This window comes from Desmodus rotundus, chromosome 10, assembly GCF_022682495.2.
Source record: "Desmodus rotundus isolate HL8 chromosome 10, HLdesRot8A.1, whole genome shotgun sequence".
NCBI lineage: Eukaryota > Metazoa > Chordata > Mammalia > Chiroptera > Phyllostomidae > Desmodus > Desmodus rotundus.
This window is the reverse complement of record NC_071396.1, coordinates 37,385,613-37,411,426: the sequence shown is the minus strand read 5'-3', so window position 1 is coordinate 37,411,426 and position 25,814 is coordinate 37,385,613. Positions and strand designations below refer to the sequence as shown.

General features: G+C 59.4%; 1 protein-coding gene across 7 annotated transcripts in view; it reads left to right on the top strand.

The window, feature by feature from the left end:
* Positions 1-22,611, top strand: part of ARNT2 (aryl hydrocarbon receptor nuclear translocator 2) — a 70,757-nt gene extending 48,146 nt beyond the window's left edge. For 6 of the 7 annotated variants that reach the window (XM_053913198.2, XM_053913197.2, XM_053913199.2 and 3 more), the window contains 11 exons: positions 4,768-4,844; positions 5,738-5,872; positions 7,588-7,662; positions 9,439-9,590; positions 13,099-13,171; positions 13,918-14,041; positions 16,357-16,456; positions 17,302-17,440; positions 17,886-18,036; positions 18,749-18,885; positions 20,132-22,610. In XM_053913198.2, coding sequence (XP_053769173.1) covers positions 4,768-4,844; positions 5,738-5,872; positions 7,588-7,662; positions 9,439-9,590; positions 13,099-13,171; positions 13,918-14,041; positions 16,357-16,456; positions 17,302-17,440; positions 17,886-18,036; positions 18,749-18,885; positions 20,132-20,230 — 1,262 coding nt within the window. In that variant the 3' untranslated portion in view covers positions 20,231-22,610. Of the gene's footprint in view, positions 1-4,767; positions 4,845-5,737; positions 5,873-7,587; positions 7,663-9,438; positions 9,591-13,098; positions 13,172-13,917; positions 14,042-16,356; positions 16,457-17,301; positions 17,441-17,885; positions 18,037-18,748; positions 18,886-20,131 lie in introns of all 7 variants that reach the window. The other variant, XM_053913204.2, reaches the window with a different exon arrangement.
* Positions 22,612-25,814: the final 3,203 nt, after the last annotated feature.

Below are 25,814 nucleotides of genomic sequence, written 5' to 3'. Positions count from 1 at the left end.
CCCCTGCTTTCTCATGAGCTCAGGCTGCTGGCTTGATCACACGCGATGACTTGCCTGGGAAGCATGAAGTTTCCTGAGCACCACGGCGGCCTTCTCTGAAGGGGAGCAGAAGAGTCAGGCTCTGCGGAGCGAACCAGGGCCTCGAAGAAAGGCCCTGCCAACCCACCTGCCAGGTGGGTGCCCTTCTGCCTCTGACGGCGGGGCACTCACGGTTCTCGCGGACCCTGCTGACTCCCTGTCAAGGCAGCCCCCCACCCCCATGCCCCGCCGGGGTACCCTGATCTGTCCCAGAAGCCCGTCCTGTCCCACCCTGGCCTCCCCCGCGGGCCTCACAGCGTCTCAGGGTTCATTGCATCGGTTCCCATCTGAATGTGTAGGGTGGGGGTGAGCGAAGGAGAGTTCCAATAGTTCTTTTGCTCCTCTAATCCGCCACGTGTTTAGTCCAAGCAAGCGAATAGGCTCTGTCCCACGCATGTGCGAGAGAAGAACTCGCCCAGGATGGCTGTGCTTCCTCTTTGGTGAGGAGTGTTCGGTGTTCCGTCGCCAGGAGGCTTTGAAGTTCTGGAGGTGATCGTGGCCTCCGCCCCGTAGCTGTCACCCAGCACCTCGAGTACTTCACAGACAGATGCCGTGTCTGGGGCAGGAGCCACTTCTGCAGTGACTGTGGTCTGGCCTGCGAGGTTCCTCCCCTGACAACCCGCGGCCTGCACGGGAAAGCCGGTGTCTGACCCAGGGGAGGGAGCGGAACCGAGACCACGTTCCCTCCTGCAGGGTCCCTCTGGGGCAGGAAGGGGCCGGTCATCGGCGCCCGGGCGCTTTCTCATCTGGAAGCTGATGCTTTTGTTCCCTTTGCTGCGGACTTTCAGGAAGCCTTGGCCACAGCATGCCTGAGGTTATGGCAGGGTCTGGGCTGGAGTCCACGGTGGCCAGGCCAGCGCTCCCAATTTTCCGGACATCTCGGCCCTGCTGTGAGCTCATCCTCAGCAACCCTGCTCTTCTTGGCGCTTGCTGTCAGACACAATGTGTCTGTTTCCCCGTCACTTGAAAATCTCCAAAAGCTGCTCGTGTGTCCAGTGGCCAGAGCCCTGCTGTGTCCGACCCTGAGCCTGTGTTGCGTCTCCTGCTTGGGGCTTCGCTGTGACACACCAGAGCTGTGGCCTTCGCGCCCAAGGTAGACAATGGCAGTGGGCAGAGCCTTGTGGCCTCCTCGTCCTCAGGCGAGCCAAAGCTGTTCTAACGTTTCCACTTCTGGGCACCTGCCATGGTCCAGGGGATTCGCTGGGCCCTGAGGGTCCCGGGATAAGCCTGGCGTGGATTCTGCCCGTGAGGAGCTCGCAGTCCACAGGAAGAGACAGGCAGGTGTGCTGGTGGTTGCGGAGCCCTGGGTCGGGGTGGCTACAGAGGCACGCACTGACGGGGTTGGGGGGCCCGTGGGAGGCAGAGACTGTCTGCTCAGCGTGTTGGATCCTCCCCGTCCCCCACACTCTGGCCAACCCTCACCGAGAGCCCAGCAGGCCGGGGCTCACTGCTTCTTTGTACGCCCTGCTGGGGGCCTGTCACACACTCCCCCAGGGGCCGTGTCCTTCGAACACAGGGCGTCCTGGTGTAGCAGCGTGTCCTCGGCCCCATGGCCAAACCCCGTGTGTGAGTCTTCTCCCTGTGGCTGGCCCGTGGTTGGCAGCCCACCGTGGTCTGCTGACACGCCTGCACTTCTCTCATCCCTGGCCGTGACCTGTGGGGACAGGTGCTTCCTCAGGGGGTCTCCGCGGGCCCTTTTGAGCCAAAGCACCTTTGGGGGAACTGCAGCGTCTGGATTCCCCTGGGTTCTCACAGAATCCTGCCCCAAGTCGAAAGTTCAGTTCTCTGCAGAGGCCCATGGTGATGAAATCTCTTTATTTTTGTTTACAGTACGCTTCCCAAATGTGTTTGGCTAAAGAAACTTCTTTTTTTCCCCCTTAAAACTGATTACTATCCCTCAGGGAGGACTTTGGAAGCTGGGATGAACGAGTGGCCTGAATTGCTTGAAGCAGAAGGCGGTGTTTTTTTTTTCTCCGCCTGCATTTGGCAGAGTGCAGAAAAATGTGTCTCCATCCACGTGTGAGGGTATGGGTCCCAGGACAGACCCCACCCAGTGGGGCTGGACAGCTGTCCAACCTTCCTCGCAAGCTGGCGCAGGGCGAGCATGACCCTGCGTGAGGAGTGGAGCGGCGCTGCTGGCCGGGGCCGGGTGTCCTCCCAAACAGCAGTTTCTCGTTACAGTGGCTTGGTGTGACTCAGGCTTATGTAGACCCAGCAGGGGGCAGAACGCTTCCAAAGTGGGGGTGACCCAAGGAAGGGCAAAGTGGGCTTGTGAACCCGATGGGGGAATTGTTGAAATCTGCTAACATGGCCAGAATTATCCTGTTCCTATTAAAAACCACTTTACTACACACCGCTGCCCCTGCCAGGAAGCCTCCCCTCCCAACCCGGTCCTCTCCACTCTGACGCCCGGCCCTGGCCTCGCGCCCCTCCCGGCCCTAACGCTAACCATATGGCATCGCAATGGTCCTTCCTCCCGCAGCCGTGAATTCCTGCGAGGAGGAGCCGGCCTCCTGCACGGCCAAGTCCCTGACCCAGAGCAGAAAGCCAGGCGCTTAGTAGATGCTCAGAAACTGTTTCACACGGAGCTGATCTCATGGCCAAAGTCTGACCTGGCGTTTGGACCCACGGGTGTCAGAGCCGAGGGGAGCGTTGAGCGCTGCCGCCGGCCAGCCTATCCTCCTTGTAGAGGGCAGTCCGAGGCCCCCCATGGTGCTGCATGGCACTGACCCCGGCGTGTCCCGTGCCCTCGGTGGGTACCGAGGACTGCACTTCCAGAGCCACGCTGCTTGAGCCCCGCGTGCCTGCCTGTGCTGGAGGCCTAATATACACTGTCCCCCTCGGGCAGCTCGTGGAGTGGGGACAGGGGCTCTCCCCATGGCCGGCCCCGTAGCTGCTCTTCCTCACGCCGCCCGCAGCTCACGGAGGCTGCAGGCTTTGTGGTCCATGGACAGCACAGTCAGGACTCCCGGGTCAGGGCTCCTCTGGTCCCTCCAGAGCCAGAGTCTTGCACCATCGTCCGGCCACTCTGTCCCTGCAGACCTGTCTTCTCTCGGTGTTGCTTCTGGACATGATGACATTCCCCTGTAAAGCTCTCCTTCCTGCAGCCAGAAACACCCAGTCACCACCGTTTCAATGTCAAGGAAGCGGTGCCTCCTGCATCAGGGGTGACCCGCCGGCGTGCTCATGAAAACTCGCTCCCTCTTTGCTCTGTGCGGTGAGGCCACAGGCGGCTTCTGTGCTTCCCGTCCCGGCCAGGGTGCGGTCAGCAGACACAGGCAGGAGCGCTCTGCCGACCCGGGGCAGGAAGCTCTTTTTTCTTCTGTGGACGCACTCCCTCTTTGCGTCCTGGGTCCCTTCCTCCCTGGATGGTGCTCACCAGGGAGAGCTCACTAGAATCTCCGGTGGCTCTGAAATGCGTGACTGGTGGACACCAGGCACAGCCCTGCCTTCTAGACGCCCCCTCGGCACAGGGGGGATTTAGCTTCCAGAAGCCGGAAACCAGGGGCAAAGCCAGCCAGTGGAGAATGTCGTTGTCATTGTACCTCGGAACTTCTTGTCACTGAAAGCTGAAAGTAGAAGTGGGGTCCCACAGCTAAGACTCAGGGCGCGTCAGAGCTTTTCCACGGAAACACCCCGCCCCCTCAGGGACGGGACCAGGACGCAGTCCCGCAGAGGCCCCCTCCTCTGTCCCCGGGGGTGGGACGAGGCCGGGAGAGGGGTGCTGTCCTGCCCCTCATTCCTCCCTGGTGTCCCGCTGCCCCTCTGGGTGGTTTTACTGTTGCAGCCCCCCTCTCCTATCCCCTCCCCCGCCGACTATTTACAGATTACAACTTACTGGAAACGAAGCTCTATCTTCCAAGTTTATAAAGAAGATACTCGCTTACGACTTTAGGCAGGAGATGCCTGTTAATTTTTGTGATTTAGTGGCCGTTTATTTGGAAAGACAGGTTGTGCCTCTGCCAAATGTTTTAGAATTAAACTTCTCCGCCATCGGGTGCGTTTTCTCTCGATTTGGAGCTCGTGGGCGGAGTTCCGACGGCTGAATTGTTGGAGGAGGAGAGGCAGCTGGAGGGGATTCCCACGCGTGGGAAGCCCACGTTTTTTTACGTGCCAAAGCATCAGGTGCCACCCTTCTAAAAATTATCTTTATCGTTATTATCACTATACGACCAGTCCATCTTCATTAAAGAAATCTAGCAGACCTATATTGTCTTGAAAAATAAAGTAAAATTAACCCACTACAATTTTTTTAATGTTATGAACTAAAAAGTAAGTATCTCTGTGTGCCCCCGTCCTACCCCCAAGAGGCAGTTGGTAACGGTGCAGCGATGGTCATGGTCTCTATTTGACTCTTAGACAGCAGGTGAGTGACACAGTTCCACACCCGAAGTGCCCAGCCACCGTTCTCGCCGACATTCCTTTTATAACGAAATGTTTTGGCCACCGTTGGCAAACGCACGGATGAGGAATTTACACTTCACTTTCCTTAAATGTCTCTGCGTCACCCACAAGTGTGGATGGCGATGTACCGTGAAATTATCCGCAGTGGGAGGGGGCGGGCTCCTTGGGCCGTAGAGGCCAGCAGTGTGTCCGTTTTTCCCACCCCTTCACGGAGTCATAGGCACCGACGGCCCCTCCCATCCGGCGTGGGCATGCTGTGCGTGACGCCGGCCTCTCTCATTGCAGGAATGACCATCCCCGAGGAGGACGCCGACGTGGGACAAGGCAGCAAATACTGCCTCGTGGCGATTGGGAGGCTGCAGGTGAGAAACCCCTCGCAGGTTCTTTAGTCTCGATGAGGGCTGGGTATGGGTTCTGGGTCTCACGGGGACGGATCTGGGAGCTCATGGGGCCGAGAGTCCTGAGCGGCAGCGTTTGCGCCTCCCCGAGGGCCTGGGTCAGTCCGTCCCGCACGCGTGTGCTGCTCACTGCAAAGTCGGGGCCTGCTCACATCACACCTGCCTGGTCGCCTTTGCCGTTCCCTCGTGGTCTGCAGGACAGAGCCCCCGCTCAGCACACCTCGCTGCCCCTGTCCTGCCCGTCCACACACTCACGGGCCCATCTGCTAGGCTCTCCACTGCCCCTGTGCCACCAAGCACCCCCTCCTTTACAGGTGGGGGGGCCATAGAGACACGGGGCACAGGACCCTCACCGTTCATGTCCCCGGTTCCCCGGGTCTCGCCACTTTCAAACAGATGAATAAACAGTTTCGATCATGTGTGATGAACTGGTTATTCCTCGCAGACAGGTGAAGAAAGACTGCCCGGGTAACTTCAGTCCACGTGTGTTGTCTTTCTAAATGTCTTGCCCAGTTCCTTGGCAGAGGGAGGGTGGGAGGGGGAGGGTGCGGACGTTTCTCAGCACCGAGCGTGTGCTGCTGCTGGACCTGCAGTCTCTCTGGAGCCTCGCCGGCTGCCCGTCAGACAGCAGGCCATGCTGTCCCCACTGACTGGTCAGGAAACTGAGGCTCAGAGGTGGGAGGGAGTGGCCCCCGTCACTGTTTGTCTGAGGCGCGACCCAGGCTCTGGGAACGTTCAGGCGTCGCGCTAACATCATGGGAGGCTCAGTGAACCTCAGTCGGCCTGGACTGTCCCCTCCCCCCGCCCCCCTGCTGCCGTCTCTGTCAAAACTCCTCCCCGTGGGCTTCCCGCCGCAGGTGACCAGCTCCCCCGTGTGCATGGACATGAGCGGGGTGTCGGCGCCCACAGAGTTCCTGTCCCGGCACAGTGCCGACGGGACCATCACGTTCGTGGACCCGAGGTGCATCAGTGTGATCGGCTACCAGCCCCAGGTAGGCCGTCCGGAGCCCGCGGCTGTCGGTAAAGATGCTGTTTACGCCAGGCACGCTCATCGCCTATATTGGACATGCAGCACAAACCTCCTCCCCCCCGCCAGGATGCAGCATTGTCCGTCCACTGCAAGGACGGCTGTTCTGCTCCCCTGGACATTCACCCTTAACTCCCTGCCTGGCCATTGTCTCCCCAGTTTTCCATAAACTAGAGCGAAGGTGCCCCATGAAAGAGAATCCCCCGAGATTAGCATCAGATAGGAAGTCTCCTTTGTGGACCCTTACAAAGCATATTAATGTGGAAAAACTCTGCAATCTCTGAAAGTCGTGCCTAACCTCGTGTCTCACGCATAGTCGGAATCCACTTTTACACGGGGCACAATCTCAGGTCCTTGTTCCACACCTTGAAAACAAACAGACAAACGGACAAACCCGGTGCCGTGGGAAACCCAGAAAGGCAGGAGAGATTGTCCCAGATGAAGAGAGAGCACGGAGGTGCAGTAGCAGCGTGCAGGGTGAGCGCCCGAGATGCAGCTGCGGGATGCAGTCCGGAGGCAGCTGGGGAGCGTCCCCGAGGACAGAACACTGGGCCACCTCATGGGGGTTGAGGTAGAATCCGGTGTGTTGCTGGTTAGTGAGATGATCTTGTTTCTGCGAGAGACACGCTTCCCAGGGAAGTGTCGTCATATCAACGTTTCTGTCCATTCAAATAAAATTCTTCCCAAAGGAAAAGTATTTAAACAAAAAAAAGAGAAAGCAAAAGATATTTGTTCTGAGGAACAAAGTTTAGGGTACCTTGAGAGGGATATTTTAATTCCATGTGTCTTTTTAGAACTAGAAACAACCTAAATGGCAATACTGGAACCATTGCTATAACTTTGTTTTTTATTGATTTTAGAGAGAGAGAGAGAGGAAGGTCGGGGGAGAGAGAGAGGGAGAGAAACATCGATTTGTTGTTCCACTCGTACAAGAATCGGTTGATTCTTGGGTGTGCCCTGACCAGGGATCGAACCTGCAATGTGGCCGGCCAGCACGATACTCTAACCAACCGAGCTACCCGGCCAGGGCCAGATTGTAACATGTCCAGGTTCACGAGGGTCTCGGACGGATTGAAGGGGGTGGTTTTTCTGCTCATACTGTAAGCTCCGCTGGGGGCGCGCGTCCACCCTGCTCCGTCTCCCCACTGCGAGACACACTTCTGTTCCGGGTAGATGCCAGACCCTTTGACTAAACCCAAGATGAGTGAAGGTAGATCGTAAACAGGCATTTAACAACTACAGTTACTCCGCGCCAACAGCGTTTCTCCAGCCACAAGAGATGTGCGACTGAAACAATTGACTAAAAACAAACCATTTAAGCGTTTGAACAATTTCCGTTTTCCTAGCGTCCCTGTGCTCCGCCCGCCTGCTCTTTTCTGTTGTATTAAGACGTGTGTATTGCAGTTTGCCTCTCGAAGGCAAACAAAATAAAACTGCGTTCTGACGCTGTGGACCTAGGGCCTCAGCAGAGTGAGAATTCAGAGTGGGCGATGGCAGAGGGACTTGGGTCCGGCAGGCAGCCTGCGGTCGCATTGTACCAGGGGCGATTTTCACCCATTTTTTTCCCCGCTTAGGGTGGGAGGAGTTGGAGGGGGATGAAGGGAGAGAAATGAACACTGTGTTGATATGTAAATTATGAAAATAAGGTTTGGGATTACCAAGGCCTCTCTCTTTTGGTAGGACCTGCTGGGAAAGGACATCTTGGAGTTCTGCCACTCGGAGGATCAGAGCCACCTGCGCGAGAGCTTTCAGCAGGTACTGCTGACGCCGTTGATGGCGACTGTTAGGAGAAAAGGTGCCGGCGAATTCCTCTTTAACAGGGAATAAGAGCTTGTCGTTCATCTAAGAGAACAAGTCCTCACACCCGGCTTTGCCCGTGCATTAGACGGACCCTCCAGCGGTCGGGCTCTCCTGCTGGGGGCCTGGCTGCGTCTGCGTGAGCGTCCCTAGGCCTCCAGCTGCCCTGTCCCACCCCTGCACGCCCGCTCCCCTCCCCTCCCCTCGCCCACCGAGGGCGGGGTTGCCCGTGGGTCAGCGGTTCTTGGCACAGTTTCCCAGTGGATCAGAACCCACGGCGGCTGACCTCCACGTCGGGACAATGTGAAATCAGGAAGGTTCGGCATTGCAAGAGCATGTTTCTTATGCCCCGTCTTTGCTGAACGTGCTCATATACAGTCTGCACCGCCGGGCATTGCCTTGTCCGGACCTTTTCTGGGCACGTGGACGTGAAACGCTAACATTGGTGCCCCCTGCGCTGTTAGTAACTATGCAGTTCTCTCCCCCCACCATGTGTTCGCATCCCCACTTTTTCGCAGTGGACCTGAGGACTCAGAGAGGTTCAGTCACCTGCCCCGGGTCACACAGCAAGGCAATAACAGAGCTAGGGCTGGAGCTTGCCTGCTTCCGAAGCATCCATTCCCGTGGCCACACCCCATGCACAGGCCTGTCCATCGGACGGATGTGTGACGTGGTCAGAACCTGGTTGGTTGTGGGAAGGAATTTAACATCTGATCCCGCCCGGCATCCAGCTTCTGTAACTCTTGCTCTGTGAGCCGCCACCTGATCCCTCAAGTGGGAGGGGAAGGCCAAGGAGAAACCCCCGAGAGCCGTGGCCGGCCCGTCTCAGGGTTGGTGGGAAGTGGCCGAGCAGCCATGGGACAGCCTGGGGTGCGCTTGTGTTCTCTCTGGGTTCCGGCCACCAGCAGCAGGGTGGGTGACCAATGTTGATGAAGGGCAGTGGCTTATTTTTGCAAACGTGTGGAGGGAGCTGTGTCTACCCTTGAACTCTGGGCTTAAACAAAAGCACTGAGCGGCCCAGATCGAGCGTGTGAGGAATCTGAGTTCGGTGGTAACAACAGCATGCTCGCCCAGGGCCCGGAAACCCGAGTCCACTCCCGGGTTTCCTCTCTGGGTCACGGTTTACCTAGAAGTCAGACGGAACAGTGGGGCCCTGTGAGACTTGCAGTGGGCTTCCTCCCACCCCTTCCTCTGTGCTCGGTCGCCTCCTGTCACTGCGGTGAGGAAGACAAAGCTGTTTTCATGGAGGGTGTGTGAGGCTGGGCTCAGCCTGGCCTTTGGGGGCTCAGCGTTGCCCCTAAACCAAGCACCAAGCCTGGTCTTGCCTGAACTGCGACACCTGGCCCCCATCTTGCCTCAGGTTTCCCCACCTCCAAACATTTGCTCAGGCTGTGCCTTCCCCAGGAGGGCCCTCCCCGCACAGCTTCACACAGCAGCATCTTACCCACACCCCCCACGCTCGTCCAGACCCCATCTGCCCCCAGGAGCCGCTCTGGATCCCACAAAGAGGCTGTGTCCCGCCTTAGAGTTTTCCTGACCTGATCTGTAAAAGCTAAGAAAGCCCAGATAGAAAACAGGCATCAATCGGACTCTCACGCAGTGGTGGCAGAATGACCGTCTGCAGTGCCATGTGCAGCGGGGAGACCGTCCGGGGGGCTCTCCCCACCCACCACTGCCTCACCGCGATGCCCGGTCCTTCCTCCTGCTGACCGCTGCCTCCTGGTGTTTCTGCAGGTGGTCAAGCTGAAGGGCCAGGTGCTGTCAGTCATGTACCGGTTCCGCACCAAGAACCGCGAGTGGCTGCTCATCCGCACCAGCAGCTTCACCTTCCAGAACCCGTACTCAGACGAGATCGAGTACGTCATCTGCACCAACACCAACGTCAAGTACGTGCCTTCCTCCCTGCAGCCAGCCCCGCCCTCGAGTGCGATGCTGGGGTTTTTGGTCCCGGGGCACAGGAGTGAGAGGCTCTCTGGCCTGGGGGTGGGCACCTCGGGGACATGTGGTCTCTCTGCTGCCCAGCCGTTGACGGGAGCTGCTTCCCACGGCCGTGCCCTTCGGGCGCCAGCCCTCAGGCTCAGCCCCTATTTCCTGGCTGTGGGATGGGGTGAGGCCTCCGGCCTTGCAGGGCTGCTGGGAAGATGAAATGAGGCCCAGCTCCTGGCTAGGGGCAGGTCACGCCTCCTGCCTGCTTTTATTCTCGAGGAAGTACAGGCCCAAGAAGCAGCATAAGCAAAGTCAAAACGATGCCCGAGTGTCCGGGGCATTGGGACCTGTGCCCAGGGTGCTGGCGGCTGCAGGCTGGCCTGTCCCCCGTACCCGTCTCTGGCACTGCCGCTGTCCCCGATTCAACACAGAGACGGGTCTCTTCCCACCCACCCCCTGCCCCTCCTTGTCTGCTGCTGGTGGTCTCTCTGCTTCCTGGCTGCTGTACCCCAGCCCTGGGGTGGTAGAGCTCCCCTTGAGCCCCTCAGTCTTGGTCCTGGCCCCAGAGCACAGCCTGGACAGACAGGTCCATGCAAGGTCCCTCTGAGGTCAGGTGACCTGGGTTTCAGTCCCTGCTGGACAAGCCCCCTCCCCTTTCTCAGCCCCAATGTGTCACCTGGCACCTGGGGGGACAGAGCCTTGCCCTCACGTCCTGTAAGTGGATGGCACGCAGGAAGCCACCTTGCCACCTGCCACGGCTGTTGGGCATCGTCTCAGTCGTGTTGTATACTCGGCCCCAGGTCCCTTCCGCCTCTAGAGTGCGCTGCCCTGCTCCCTCCTCACTCCCGGCAGGCCCTGTGGTTTCTCCGACAAGCTGAGAGGCTGGTCCGGACGTGGGCCACCTCCTGTCTGTGAGAGTGTCTGTCTCAGTCTCCTCCTCTCCTCCTTCGCTGTGGCCGCTTGCAGGGTGAGGCCACTCCTCCAGGGCCTCCGGTGCTCACTGACCTGTGGAGCCAGGCGTGGCACGGGGCCCCCGGGACTGGGCTGCAGTGGGGAGAAGAAGCGCCGGCCGACCTGCTGAGCACCTGTTCAGGCCGTGGCGTTTCCCCAGACTCGTCCCTCCTGTCCAGCCCCACTGCCGGCCACTGCAGCTGCCCATGCCGGAGCCATAGAAATGGACAAGCCCGTTGCCACACATTCAGAGCCATGGACACTGTTCTAGGAATTTCCCTCTTGATGCCACATTTTGACTGGTTCTGAGTGAGAGCTGCCTGCTATTGTGATCTTGCCCTTTTTCTCCTGTTCACCCATCCGCCTCACTTCCTCCCTCCCTCAGCCGTGTTGCTGCTGGGCAGGACAGAAGCATTCAGGGTGTTGCAGGGACAGCAGGCACCCTGCTGTCAAACCGCTCCTGCCCTGCGAGAGGGGAGTTGTTTTCTTGTGGCCAGTAGAGGGCAGTGATGGCCGCGGATGCCACCAGCCCAGCCTTTTCCGCGGTCCTGGCTGACCTCCGCTAGCCGTAGGCAGCCCTGTAGTGGACAGCCTGAGAGCGGAAGGTCAAGCCCTGTTGCGTTCGGTCATCGGTCATCGGTCGTTGGAAAGAAGCTTCCCCGAGAAGTCCTGTGTTTGATGGCGGGCGTCTGTGGAAGCCACCGAAGAGAAGGCCTCTTTGTCACCGTGCGACCTCAGAGCAGGGAAGCAGGACGAGGCCAGGAAAGCAGTGTGGACTCCCGCTTCCTGTGCCGGATGCGCGGCTCTGAAGCGTGCCCACGTCCCGGTGTTTGGGGGTCGGCACTTGGACAGGGAGGAGTGGCGGGCTGTTCCTGGCAGGACTCGTCTTGGCGTTTTTACGTTGGCCCCACCGAGGGCTGTGCCGTCCGTGTCAGCAGCACCTCTGCGGGGAGGGACCCAAGGTTGTCCCTCGGCACCCACTCGGCCGAGCCCTCTCTCCTGGGCCAGCACTGTCCGTGGCCTCAGGGGCCGCCTGGCCGCGGCCGCGTGTGTGTTTCCTCACAGGTCGCGTGCCTCCAGCCACACTGGGAGCCTGTCCGCTGTCCTCAGCGACGGCCCAGCCCACAAGGTCTGTAGCTGGCAGGATTCCAGGAGTGGAGGGTACGTGAGAAGTGGAAGGAAGGTTCATCCCCGGTCTCTGTAGAGCTTGGAGCCAAAACTCCTGGTCACCAAGCCCCAACCTGGGACGTGTCCTAGTCCCGCCCTCTCATCCACCTGCAACAGACAACCTGGCAGGAACCGGGCCCCCCAGGCTCTGTCTGGAGTTCCCTCTGGCCCATATGCCCTCCTCTGCCTCTCCTCAGTGCCCTGGTAGAGGCCTTGGTGTCTCCCGGGTGAGCGAGTGCACTCTCTAAAACACACTGCTCCCCGTCCCTGAGCAGAGCAGCTCCGGAGCCCTTCACGGGCACTGGGACAGCCCTCAGTCAGGTGGGGACACCAGCCTCACTCTGCTCCGCCGAGCTGGCTGAGCCTCCAGACGCCTCCAGGCCAGTCCTGCTTTCTCCCAGGGGTGCGAGCACGCCACGTCTGTGTACTCCTTCAGGCCGGGCCGCAACCTCTGAGCCTCAGCCTGGCACCCTGACCGCCCTGGCACACAGAGGCTGCTGGACAGGAAGCCGGGATCCTCGGCTCTCAGCTCCAGCTCGTGGGGGGCTGCACTTGGCTGCGGCTGGAGCCAGCTCCCTCCCAAATGCCGTCAGTCAGCTTTCCCCTGAGCGACACATCTCTCCCCCTGTGGGATTTGCAGATGTTCCAAGGTTTATTTTTACCTGTCACTGTCAAGTGTCTGAGAAACCTACTCAGGCCTCTTCCCAGGCCTGGGCGGCCATCGGGGCCGAAGGCTGTGGGACGGAGATGCTGGTGCCCAGACACGGGCTTTGCAGCTGAGGCCGCGATCTGTTTTCTGCACCCATGGAAGGGGCTCTGTCTGCTGCAGGGGCTCAAAGGGATGCGAGCAGCCTCCCGCCCTGAGGGCTGCAGCCCCGCCCCTCCCTGCCCCACTCACAACAGCCCCTCTTAGTGCTCTTGTGGGTGAGGGTCGCCTCCGTGGGGCGCAGTATGAGCTCCCGAAAACACGTTTATAGCTAACCATCCCCTCAGTGTTAAACCCAAGAGCTTTTCATATACGGTAATGGAAAAAAATACAATAAAAAATTTATTTTAAAAGAAAATAACAACTGTCCTGAATTTTGCCTGAATGTTTTTTTTTTCTTTTTTTAAACTATCTTTCTATCCTGCATAAAATGAAGTCATAAATCAAAACTTATTTCCTACGTATCGGCAGCTAACATTTACAATTCAGTACTGGGCGTCTTGATCTGGAGCATTTTAATGAAGAAATAAATAAAAAAACAAAAAACAACCCAGAGAGCTGTTGGGGGCCGGCCGAGGTGCCTGGGGGACAGGGCGGGTTCTGGGTCAGCCTGCCACGGTGACAGTTGGCTTCTCACTCCCCAGGCAGCTCCAGCAGCAGCAGGCCGAGCTGGAGGTGCACCAGAGGGACGGGCTGTCATCATACGACCTAGCACAGGTGAGCCTCCATACCTGTCTCCACCCCAGGGGCCTGGGGGCCGACTGCAGCCCTCTCTTCCAGCCCCCTGGCCCAGAAGGTGCAATCTATCGCTCTGTCAGCCTGCGCTGTGCAGAGATTTGGGGGCCTCAGGGGCCCTGTCACTCTTTCCTGCAGAGCTCAGCCATGAAAGGGTGTGAGCCAGGGGACGAGCTGTGTCTGAGCCACAGTCGGGGCCGAGAATGTCCGAGGGCCCAGGGGAACATCAGGCTCTGTGCGCTCTCGTGCGGACATGCAGAGGCCGGCTGATCCAATTCGGAACCTTGTTGCTTCCCAGTCGTTTCTCCCGCTTCTTGTCTGGGTTCCTCTCTTCCTCCCTGCCCTTCGCCTGACCCCTCTCCTTCCTCCTCCCGCCTCCCCAGCCCCCATCACTGCCTCCTACCCTCTTCCTCTTCCCGCCACTTCAGGTCATACGGTGGAACCGCCGGGTGTGGGCATTCGGCCCGTCTCCTGAATGAAACTTTGTCCTTTCTCCCTGACACGGAGAAGACGTTCACTGCCTTCATGTCTCTGAGCTGTCCTGTGGCCCTGCTGTGCTTTCTGTCACCTCCCATTCACAACCCACTGCATCTGTTCTTGGCTTTCGGCAGAGAAACGCTCCTCTCCCTTCACCCGGGTCAGCAGGCAAGGGCACGGGGGCTGCTTCCAGCTAATGGTCGGTTGGGGCCTCACACACAGGATGCTGTTGTGTCTTACTGTGCAAACAGGTCCCTGTCCCCAGCCTGCCAGCCGGTGTGCACGAAGCCGGGAAGCCTGTGGAGAAGGCGGATGCGATCTTTTCCCAGGAGAGGGACCCCCGCTTTGCTGAGATGTTCGCAGGGATCGGAGCATGTAAGTGGCGAGATGGCACTGGGGCTGTGCATACGGGGGTTCCAGCTGCTGTCTGCCCAGGAGAGACAGCCCCTCCCCCTCCCCCACCGTGGGGACAGGGCCATGGGTGCGAGGGCAGGATTCGGGTGGGTCCTGTCCACCTCTGGCCCCGCCTATTCCTTACCCATCACCTGGGGCCTCTGGCATCATGTCTTCAAAGTTGGAAAGTTTGGAAGAAGCGAACGCTGTTGACCCACAAGACACTCTGGTTTTTGTAACTGAAGGCAAGTCTCTGTTAAAAACCAAACACCCCCCCCAACTCAACCCATAACATAAGGACCACGTTTTAAAGTAAAAGTATGCATTAAAACCCAAAAACATGGCCCGTCATCCCACCACCTGGATGTAATCATTTTTAAAAGTATGTCCTTTCTATCTTCTTAATGCATGTGGAATGCCTTTTACGTACAAAATTGAGCTCACGCCATTTGGTAACTTACTTTTTCCACGTGACAGTTTCTTAGGAGCTCATTTCCAGATCGTTCAGGGATCTAAATCGTTTTTCTCACTCACGTAGACTCCCACAGCTCACCCTGGACCCTTGGGGGTCACCAGGTTGTCCCCCCACATGGTGCCGCTGCAGAGACAGAGGCGCAGTTCTCAGTGAGGGCGCCCAGTGGAACCCTTGTGTGTGGCCCCCTCCCCTCCCACTCTGATTACCGCTAGGAGTAGCAACTCATAAATCTTGGGAATGTCCGCATCGGTTCCAAAATTCAGAAGGAAGATTGCATGTTCACGTGGTCGAAGCATTTCTGCAGGATACGGTGTAGTCAGGGTCAGCAGAAGCTGGAGAGAGCAGCTGACTCACCCCAAGGGAAACACTGCTGTTGGAAGGGAACCCCAGTAAGGTCCTGTGAGGACGAACACGCTGGGGACGGTGTGGGTGAAGGCGTGCAGAGAGGCCCTGGCGGCTGGAAGAGAGCAGGTCTCAGTCCCCATGCCGGTGTGCGCCGTGGACGGCTTCAGCATCAGGACAACGTGGCCGGAGACCAAACGGGGAGACGTGGAAGTAGGCGCCGGGCTACAGCCCACGGAGGGCCTGGGGTGCCGACGCCATACGGAGTCCAGCCACCGACAGCCCTGTCCCCAGGGTGGGGAGGCTCCTGCTGCTGCTTTCCCCGACCACCCAGACGTGCTCTCCACCCGCATCAGTGCACCCTGGACTTGCTGAGAGAAAGGTGGCTTTGCCTAGCAGGAGGAGAAGCAGGAGTTTCTGAGGCATGCACGGCATCTCCGGGAAATCCGTCTGTACTAGTATAGAAAAACGCACTAGCACACAAACGTAGACGCCTTCCCATAAAGATGACAAAATAGCGGGTAATCAACAGATAAAACAGAAAGGTGAAGAAAACGTGTGATCCAAACATTTTCCAGCAACCGGACTGCCTTCTTCCTCGGGCACCACAGAAAGCAGCCTCAGGCCCGCACCGTCTACGGGTACCAATGTGAAATGTGACTTGCATTGCGACACCCAGGAGCAGAGCTGACAGCATGGAGAGACCGCAGGGATAAAAAATGAAGCTACGCACACCAGGGTTAACGTACACGCCGTTAGGAGACAAAAACGACAACCAGAATCAAATCAGGTCAGAAAAGATCCAGGCTGGTCTGGACCTGGGGTATGAAACCGGAATTGTTTTCAGCAGTGCACACTGTTTTCTCTCTGACATTCATAGAGAACTATCGCTTCCCGCGTGCTCAAACACAACCATTAATGGGGAAAAGAAAGAAGGAAGGAAAGTAGTCTCGCTTCCAAGAGAAGACAAGGAAATTGTCAGCAAATTGCAAACTACTCAGAAGAAAAAGCAAGGTGTCAGGAAGCCAGGACTGCCAAGAGGGGTTAAGATGAGGTGACGTTCAAGGACTCCTGGCTGATAACTCCTGAATAGTAACCTGTCAAAATGTGACAGAAGCCAAGCAGAGCGAAGGGAAGTCAGAACGGCAGGGACATAAAAGGTGTATGTGTGTGCAACCTCAGCTGTACCCCGGGAGTGGGGTTTCCGCCCAGGACACAAGCGCCGGAGCCTGTCGTCCTGGTCATGGCCCCCGTCCTCCCACATAGACGCTCCCATTCCGTGGGGGTGGAAGGATCCGGTAAAATAGTGTCTGAGGAAGAACTTTATTGGCTCTTCCCAACCCTCGGCAGGGGCTGCCGCCCGGGGGCGTGTGTCCTAGCCCAGGGGTCAGGTGCAGGGAAGGAGAGCCCCAAGGGGGAGCCGCCCGTGGTCTGGGGGGCCGGGGACCCAGGAACATAACCCTTGCTCTGCTTTCCCCAGCGGAGAAAAAGATGATGAGCTCAGCCTCAGCCACGGGAACCCAGCAGATCTACTCTCAGGGAAGCCCGTTCCCCGCTGGACACTCGGGCAAGGCCTTTAGGTACGTGCCGGGGAGCGGGCAGGGGCTGAGGGTCCCCGCTGGGCTCTGTGTGTGTGATTACTGTCTGCAGGCCCTGGGCCAGGCTGAGGGCGCTGGTGGCTTGGGATCTGTCAGGGAGAAGGGACTGAGCTAGCCTCCAGTCTGGGCCTGGGTGGGGCAGGGCTGCCGACATCCGACAAGGGAGCCAGGCGCGCCCTGTCCCCTGGTTCCCAGAGGCCACACCTCATCCAAGGAAGAGAGGACGACGCGGCACATCATGCCTGAGGTCTCAGCCTGAAGGGCCGCCTGGGTGCAGGCAGCGTGTCGGCCTTCCCCAGCCTGGTTCTTGGCCTCTCGGGACTCTGTAGGTCACTGAGGAAGCCCCGGGTGCACTGCTGGAGGCAGAGCCCGGCTTTGGGACCCGTTGGGGAAACAGGAGCGTAGATGGGAGGCCACCAGAAGGCGGCACGAAGTCCAGGAGACGGGAGAGATGGGAGGCTTCAAGTCTGGGAGAAATAGGCTGAGACTGCGGGGCCTTGAATGCCACGCGGAGGAGTTGGGACTCCATCGTGGGTGGGTCTCGGGAGCGTCCACAGACAGGCCCGTCTCTCCCCTGAGAGCAAGCACATCGATAGCCCACGGCCTGTTTCCCGAACCCCTAAGCCCCACAGGCGCCCCCAAGGAACAGATCAGCCAGAGCTCCAAGGAGTGAGTGAGCGCAAGGCTGGCGTTTATAGTGACAGGCGTCTCTACTCCTGGGGATCATCGGCGGAGAGAGGGGGAGAGGTGGGGCGAAGAATGGAGGTGGTCCAGCAGGTGGTGCTGGGCAGGGCGTCTCAGGACAGGTGCCTGTTCTTTCCCCCCAGCTCTTCAGTGGTGCACGTGCCTGGAGTGAATGACATCCAGTCGTCATCCTCGGCAGGCCAGAACCTGCCCCAGATGTCCCGGCAGCTGAACCAGAGCCAGGTGGCGTGGACGGGCAGTCGGCCCCCCTTTCCTGGGCAGGTACTGGCCTCCCTGAGGGCACTGCCTCACCGCTGGGAGAGCAGAGCTGGGCACACTGTGTGCCTGGTCCTGGCTGCAACCTGGGGCTGCGCGCGCAGGAGCTCGAGCCAAGGGAGTTCTCGGCACTCGAGGTGCCAAGGCCCCATAACCAGAAGCCTGGGGACCCAAGTCACTGTAGCCTGAGGGGCGGGTGACCCACCCCGAAGATCCGGGGCCCATGTGCTGCAATTCTTGGGCCAGTACCTGTGGGCTGGATCCCAGGCCTTGTGCCCGGCTGGCCAGGAGGGCCGTGGGTGGGGTCCCGTCAGCCCAGAGTAGGTGCTGTTGCTGCTCCCAGACCTGCGGGTGGTGGTGACCCACCTGGGGCCCAGGGCGGGGACCTGCGAACCCACGGGGCACGTTCCACTCGCTCACTTTGTCCTGATTATAGCAAATGTCCTCTCAGTCCAGCAAGACGCAGTCCTCCCCCTTTGGGATTGGAACGAGCCACAGCTACCCGGCCGACCCTGCCTCCTACAGCCCGCTGTCCAGCCCCGCGACCTCCTCGCCCAGCGGGAACGCCTACTCCAGTCTGGCCAGCAGGACTCCGGGGTTTGGTAGGTGGGGGCTGGGGCTGGGGTTCCTGGGAGAGCCCACAGAAATGCTTTCTGAGTGTTCCACGCTCCCAGGTGACACCACGGGACATCTGAGAGTGGGGTCAAGGGGCACTTCCTAGGGAGTGTGAGGTGGAGCCCAGCTGTCAGGGCTTGCGCGTCCGCTGTCTGTCAGCCTTAGGATGGACGGCCGCTGCAGAGTCCCAGCTCCCACTTGGGGTTGCCAGCCGCCTCCCCCCGCAAGCCACATTCAACCCCCTCAGCCTGAGGCCATGGGGTGCAGCATTTCTTGACCCCATCTGTCCCTCCGCAGGACTCAGCTGTCCCCCCTGCATTAATCCTGTTGACTTGTAGCGGGTCCTCGTGTCCAGCGTTTGAACGTCCTTGCCATGTTATTCCGTGGAGCCGCCCTTAGAAGCTCAGAGTGGGGCCCATGCACACATCCTTTGGTGCTGGGACCACCTCCCCAGCCACCCGGCCGGGGCTGATCTTCTGTCAAGGACACCAGCCGTCTTGGCCTAGAGCCTGCCCTAGTGACCCCATTTCACCTTAACGACCTCTCTTTGGAGTCAGCTCCAAACAGAGTGACGTTCTGAGGTCCTGGGGATTACGGCCTCACATGTGAGTTTGGGGGGCACGGCCAGGGCCCCAGCAGGAAGGAGGGCTGAGGGAGCTCCTCCACCCACACTGGCGTCCCGCCCCTCGGGTCTTTCAGCTGAAAGCGGGCAGAGCAGCGGGCAGTTCCCCGGGCGGCCTTCGGAAGTCTGGTCCCAGTGGCAGAGCCAGCACCACGGGCAGCAGAGCAGCGAGCAGCACGCGCACCAGCAGCCCGGGCAGAGCGAAGTGTTCCAGGTAAGTGCAGCGGCCACCGCCTTCTCGAAGGTCCCCGTGTCTTCTCTCCGCTTCCCGTCGCCTGGGTCCCTGCTGCGGTGGGGACTCTGGCTCTGGCCAGGCACTCGGTCCTGCCACCCAGTCTAACAAGAGCCTGGCTGCCCTCTGGCAGGCCCGGAGCCCCAGGCCTGCCCCGCAAAGCAGCGGCGGGGCAGGTGCCACGGGGCGGGAGGGTTTGCGACTCCCAGGACCGTAATCCCCCTTCCCGAGGGCCAGCTGTCCGTGAGCCCCACCCTCTCCCCCTCGCCCTCGCCCACCAGGCCAGGCAGCGTCTTCACAGGCAAAGGTCTAGAACCCAGATGTCGTGCCAGGTCTCCAAAGGGCACAGTCCTTGTAAAGGGGCAGAGGGCGCCACGCCCCGGCCCCAGCCTAGCCCCCACCGACCTGCTGAGCTTACCCTGTTCGGCCCTCTGTAACGTCCTGGCCCGTCCTCACTCCTCCCAGCAGCCCTGCAGGGTGGAGTTCCCTTCCCTAGCTCTTCATGATCACGAGGCCAAACAGAACTGTGTGTCCCAGGAGTGTGTGGGACGCTGGTCGAGCAGCCGCTTGGTGGCAGGGCGGCAGAGCCCTGACCCCACTGGTGCGGACCCAGGGTGTCAGCAGGGAGGTAGCGTGTGCCTTGCTGCCCAAACTCACCGGGCCGTAGAATTCTCTTTTCCCGGCGTGTCTGGTGGACCAAAAAGTCAACAGAACGCCCCTCGGCAGAGTTGCCGTGAGGAACTGAGGCGTAGCCACTCCCGCGGTCTGGGTGGGTAGTCTGAGTCCCAGAGCACTGGAGGGACGAAAGGGAAGTCTAGGGGTGTCGGGCTCTGGCCGCGCCCTCGGAGTATGCAGTGACGAAGGCCACAATGGTCCCCTGCGCCCCTTCGTGCGCTGCGTTCCCCCTGCATTTCCACAGTTGACTGGGTGTGCCGGCTTGGGGCCAGGCTGGGTTCTCCCCGCCGCCGCCAGGCCCTCGTGCGCCCTGTGCCCAGGCTCGGCCTTAAGCAGGTGGGGTTGTGTACTGCAGTTACGCTTCCCTGTGGGAGTGGAGCACCCAGGAAGGAGCAGCTCCCCTGAGTCTTCAACGTTGGAGGACCCCTGCAGAGCGTCCCTGAGGGGCTGGGGCTGCTCCCGGGCTGGCCCCTAAGTAGACACACCGCCGTGAGGCCGAGTGGGACCTGCAGGTGCCCGACTGACCTGCACCTCCCTTGTCCCCCTCCTGCAGGACATGCTGCCCATGCCCGGGGACCCGACCCAGGGGACAGGCAACTACAACATCGAGGACTTCGCCGACCTGGGCATGTTCCCGCCGTTTTCTGAGTAGCCGTGGACAGAGCGAGGCCGCCGCTGCACAGTGCCTCCCAGGCTGTGACGGGGATGCCCATGTGAGTGGGGCCACCCCTCTCCACGCTTGCTCTGCCGCAGAAGCCCCCCAGCAGAGGGTACCTCCCCCGCAGAGTGCCCACAGGCACAGCATCACTCAGCCCTAACCCACTGCGGCCCGGAGCCCTGCTAGGCGCTGGGGGTCAGTTGTATTTATTGTGTTGAACCTGTGTCTTCGGGAGGCAAGGCCACTGGGACCTTAACACCTGGTTGTGTATAATCACAGACAAGTGTCACTGAAGAGAGTTTGGTTACATCCCGGAGTACCCAGGCCCCCCCAGCCCCGGGCCCACCCAGGAAGCTGGGACCTGGTTTCTGCTTGCCTCCGTCTTCTGTGGGTGGGTGGGGCTCAGGCACCTGCAACAGAGGCCAGCGGGAGGCACCGCCTGTGTCCTGTGAGCTGGACGAGGAGCCTCGGTCGGGAACACAGGTGGGCGTGGCTCCTCCGCCCCCAGCTCACCAAGCCTGTGTGTCTCTTGTGCTGTGGACGTGTACCTCGTGCGGTGTGCCCTGAGTCCCTGTCCCGATAGCTGTGCTGTGCCCGTGTCTGTTGTGTGGGGACAGAGTGAGTGTCTCTAGTGAGTGCTGATGCGCAGCCCCCTCCCAGTGCGTGTGGCTCGAGGACCGGGTGCCAGGACGGTGGGCTGGTGTTTCTCCTCTGTGCTCCATTGGTGAGGGTTGGCCTCGTGCAGCCCAGGGCCCGCAGGAGGCACGCCCGGGGTCCCGGAGGCCCTTGTGCAGAGGTGTGAACGGGAGGGGGGGTGCCCGGCTGCCTGTCCTGTGCCACCAGGTGGCTTTCCAGGACCAGCCTCGAGAGGGTGCATTCTGCTCAGTGACACTGGAGATAGTTTAGGGGTGAGCCTGTCAGCAGCCCTGGGGGCCCAGCTCACTTGGGGAGCCCCATCTGCTGGGCTCAGCATTGCCAGGTGGGGCGCCCGCAGTCAGCAGCCTCTTTGCGCGACCCTGGTTCCTAGACTCCAAACTCACGCAGACTTCAGCTTCCAGAGCGGCCGTCATGCTCTGTGAGCAGGGCTGTGGGGTCCTGGCTCCGGGGCCTTGGCTTCGGGGGAGTGGCGGGAGGCAGGAGCTGTGTGCTCCCCGGAACACACCAGACCCCAGGGGCTTCCCTGGGGGCCCGGCCGGGCAACCTCTGCCTGGCGGTCCGCAGCTGGCCCAGGCGATAGGTGTAATTATTTCCAAAAAAAAGGCACAAAAACAGCTTTTGGATCAAAGAGTGATTTCTCAGTAAAATGAAAACAGACCGTGGCCTTTAGCCTGTGAGTTGGGAAGTGTCAGGGGTTTTGTGTGTGTTTGTCTTTCTGTTTTTTGGAGGGAACTTGAGGGGGTTTCTGAGGTGATGCGTGAGGTTGACCCGCTGGCTGTTCCCATGTCTGCTGGGCGCTGAGGGCTGGGGGTGGGGGGACACGGACAAGGTCTTGCTTCCTGGGGCTTGGAATCTCCTCCTCTCGCTTCAATTCGACCCAACGGGGTACAGACCAACTCAGTTCTCAGTCCCGGGAGGCGAGGATTTGTGGGTGACGGAGAGCCGGGTGTGTGGATTGGTGCCCACAGAGAGGCTGTGCGTTCCCCGTACCAGCCCCGATGACAGTGTTGGGGCTGCCTCTCGACGAGGTCCCGGAGAACGGGTGACGTGCTTCTGCGTGTCGGTGCCAGGGGCCGGGACGTGGCCGTCGGCTCTCACCCGCCGGCCCGCTCACCGTGAGGGCCTGCCACCCAGCGAGGCCAGGCCGGGTCCCTCATAGCAGCAGGCAGCCACAGGTCACCGTAGAAATGGCCTTTGTGGTACCAGGAAACACAGGTTTGCTCATTAGGGTGCTGGGCCTGCTCCCCTCACCAAACCCTTGTCTCCTGCCCAAAGGGGCCACCTGCTGTTACCACTTCCCCAATTGCCTGGGGCCTGAGGCAGCGAGAAGAGGCCCCGCCATGGCGTAGGCCCCTTTCCCGTAGGCCGGAGCTCACGGCCAGAGCTGGTTTGTGGCCGAGCCCCCGCCCCAGGCCCATGGGGCACCAATTGTGCAGGTGGCCGGACCAGGACAAGCCTCCCTTCCCTTCTGAGGCAAGGGTGCCCCGGACAAGCTCCAGTGGGCGGCGTAAGCGCCTGACCATCGCTCTGCTAACCTTTTTCCTTCTGGATATGAACTGTGCCGTGGACCAATCCTCATCTGTGTTTCTTGAATGTTCGCAATGACTAACGGTTATCAAGTCGGTTGTGTATATGTGGAACTAATGTAATGGCCTTTTAAAAATTTCATTGCAGTAAAAATGACTTTGCTCTGAACAGTGCCTAGCCAGGCCCACTTTATACCTGAGTGGTCTGTGAATCGCACCCTTGGGGTTTGGGGTAGATCTCGGAGAAGAGAAAAACGGAGGGTTCGGGCCAGCAGGCAGCGGGGAGCCACACAGTGAAACGTGCACAGGTGGAGAGCTGGCCCTGGGGGAGCAGTGACGGCAGAGACCTCGGCCATGCACGCACACTCGGGAAGGAGGTTGTGGCTGGTGCGGGGGGTTGGGGGGGAGCACCAAAGGGAAAAAGCAGTGAGGGGCTGATGTCACACACCACGCAGAACACAATGTAAAAAAACCCAAAACATTCCGTGTAATGGAAACAGCTGTACGTTAAACACACTCAGGAAAAAAAAAATCCTAGGAAAACAGACTCGTGACATCCAGTCAGGGAAGGATTTCTTAACCGAAACACTTTAAAGAACTCAAATTGGGAAATAGAATCCTGGTATGCTCAACTCACTAGAAAACAATTCGGCTTAAAGACAAAGCAGAAACGACGACCAGTAAAGGGGAGGAAATATTTGCAAGCTGGACGCCCGACAAGGCAGGTCACACGGGGTGTTCAGAGTGTATGAAGCAGCCACGAAACTCAGTAGACGTGTGCCTGCTTGCGTAAGTGACCAAGGGGTCGAGCTGTCGACTTCTGGGGCCTCGGGCGGTACAAGCTGTGCCCAAAGAGGGCGACCTCACCGGTGACAAACCAGGATATAACTGTGTCCCTCGGGTGTATCAGATCTGGTGACACAGCTGTGCCTGAGGGTGTGGGGAAACGGGGGCTTCCCTTGCTGGTGGGCCTGGGCCAGCTGCTCTGGACAGGGTCAGGCAGCACCCCAGATCAGCGAAGGAGGACGAATTCCACGACTCCACGGTCCCCAGCTCAGAAGTCCGAGAGTCTCCCACTCAAGCACGAGGAGACAGGTAAGAGGAGGTGCGTGCGCTGTCTGTGATGCAGCTGTCCGCCCTCATCCACAGGGGGTGCGTCCCGAGGCCCCAGGAGATGGGGGCAGTGTGGAGCCCTGCGATGCCCTGTCTCTTCCTGCACATAGTATGAGTGGGGCACCGTGCAGTCGGTGCCTGTGCCCCTCCCAGGCCTCCCCCCGGGCTGCCCAGCCCTGCTCTCTAGCAGCCAAAACCCCGGCCACTTTCCTCTGGTCCCCTGCCACTCGGCACACAGGTGACAGCGCAGGTGACAATGGCTCCCCTGCTTGCCGTCCACTGCGTTGGGAGCCTCTGAGGATGTACATTTTCCGTTTTCGTTCCTGAGATTCGTGGGCTCATGTTTGCTTCCTTCCTAATATGGAAGGGAGCTACCTGCAGGAAAATAACGTGTTTCACCACATTTTAGCTGTCACAGTGCCTGGTGTCGGTTGCCCAAAAAATACTTGCTGAACTTAGTCAAAAAGGGCAGCGTGCTATCACTGAGGATGTTTATTCAAAAGAATGAGCTGGTCATCGGTTCCACTGGCCATTTCCTCAGTCAGTTTTTCCGAGATGCACTGAGCCTGTGGCGCTGTGACAGAAAATGTGTCTAATGCTCCGGTGTTTCCTGGGGCTGCTGCAACCCATCGCAGATGCAGCGGCTGAAGACAGTGCCCACTCATTCATCCTCCTGCAGCCCCGAGGGTCAGAAGTCTAAAGCCCATCTCCCAGGCTAAAACCAAGCTGTCGGCCAGCTGGTCCCTTCAGGGGGTCCCAGGGTGGGGGCAGAATCTGCTCCTGGCTTTTACAGCTTCCAGAAGCCCCCTGCCTTCTTGGCTCCTGACCCCTCCCTCAAGTCACCTCTTAGTCTCGTTTTCTGAAATTACCTCTGCTGCTGCCGCTAACTCCAATCTCCTTCCCTCCCTTCCGCAGGAATGGAGGTCCCAGCAGGCCCACCGAGCTAATCCAGGACAATCTCCCACCTCGAGGTCCCTAACTAGATCACACCTGCACAGCGGCTTTTGCCATGTAAGGTAACAGATTCACAGGTTCCAGAGAATAGCAGGTGGACACCCTTGGGGGCCATTGCCATTTTTCCACCACCATGCCCACGCAGGGGACTACAGTCTTGGAGTTGCACGGGCTGCATCGGTCAGAGCCCGGCTGTGTTACAGTGGTCAGTCTCGGTGTCCTTGTCATGGACCATGGGAGCAGGCAGGCCCTGGCGGTCAAGAGCCTTATACGGAAGCCTTTGGCGTGTTCTCTGCTCCGGGTTTAAAAAATTTTTTTTTAATTTTTATTGAGAGAGAGAGAGAAACATCAATTTGTTGTTCCACTCATTTGCACACATTCATTGGTTGCTTCTTGTATGTGCCCAGACCGGGGATCGAACCTGCAACCTTGGCGTATTGGGATGACGCTCCAACCGACTGAGCCACCTCCAGGGCTCTCGTGTATAAAAGAGGGCTAGATGCCCACACTCTTAGGATGCAGGGAGCTGAGGCCAGGGAGGGCGATGTACTTCACACCCCTGGGGAGTCTGCTTCCTGCCTTTCACGTGCCCCTCCTTCTGTCCACACCCGGCGTTTAAAACACGTCCCCATCTTTGCCTGCCCTGTCTCTGGCCTCTCCCGCAGAGCCCCCGTCCCTTGACTAATAACCCTTCAAAACCCTTCGTGGGTGCAATCCCTCCGGGCAGCTTCTCTGGCCCCAGCCTGGGTGAGGTGTTCCTGTTCCTTCTCCCCGCTCCGCAGGGCACACGTGCCACCGTAAGTGGAAACAGCGTGGGCATTTCTCACAGGGTGGTCCCCTCCTAGCACTGACCTCGTCCCACTCACCCTGTTCTCCAAAGCCTGCCACAGTCTTGCACACTCAGTAGGACACCTGCACTACAATGAGTTCAGGACAGTTGCACCCCAGCGGAAGTGAGGCAGACATGTGCCGTGCTTCCCTAAAGGTGGGCTTGGCTCCCTGGGGTCCTCAAAACAGCCTGGAGACCCCGTGGCTCACAGGAACCTCCCTGGGTGGCAGCGTCCCGGAGCCAGCGAGTCCCAAACTCCAGAAACTCCCAGAAAAGGACAGATGCCATGGCAGCTGGGACGCCTTACTCACCCCCGACATCTGTTTTCCAGCCAGTTTCCCGATTAAGGGTTTTGTCCAACATTTGGGGGAAACACGAAAACAAATCGATGCGATGTTCTCGAATCCCCGAAGACGCACAGCCGTCGCCATCTGTAAAGTGTTGCCACCCTGGCGCGGACAGGCGGCCCCTCTCTGCCCCGCCCTGAGGAGTCTCGGGG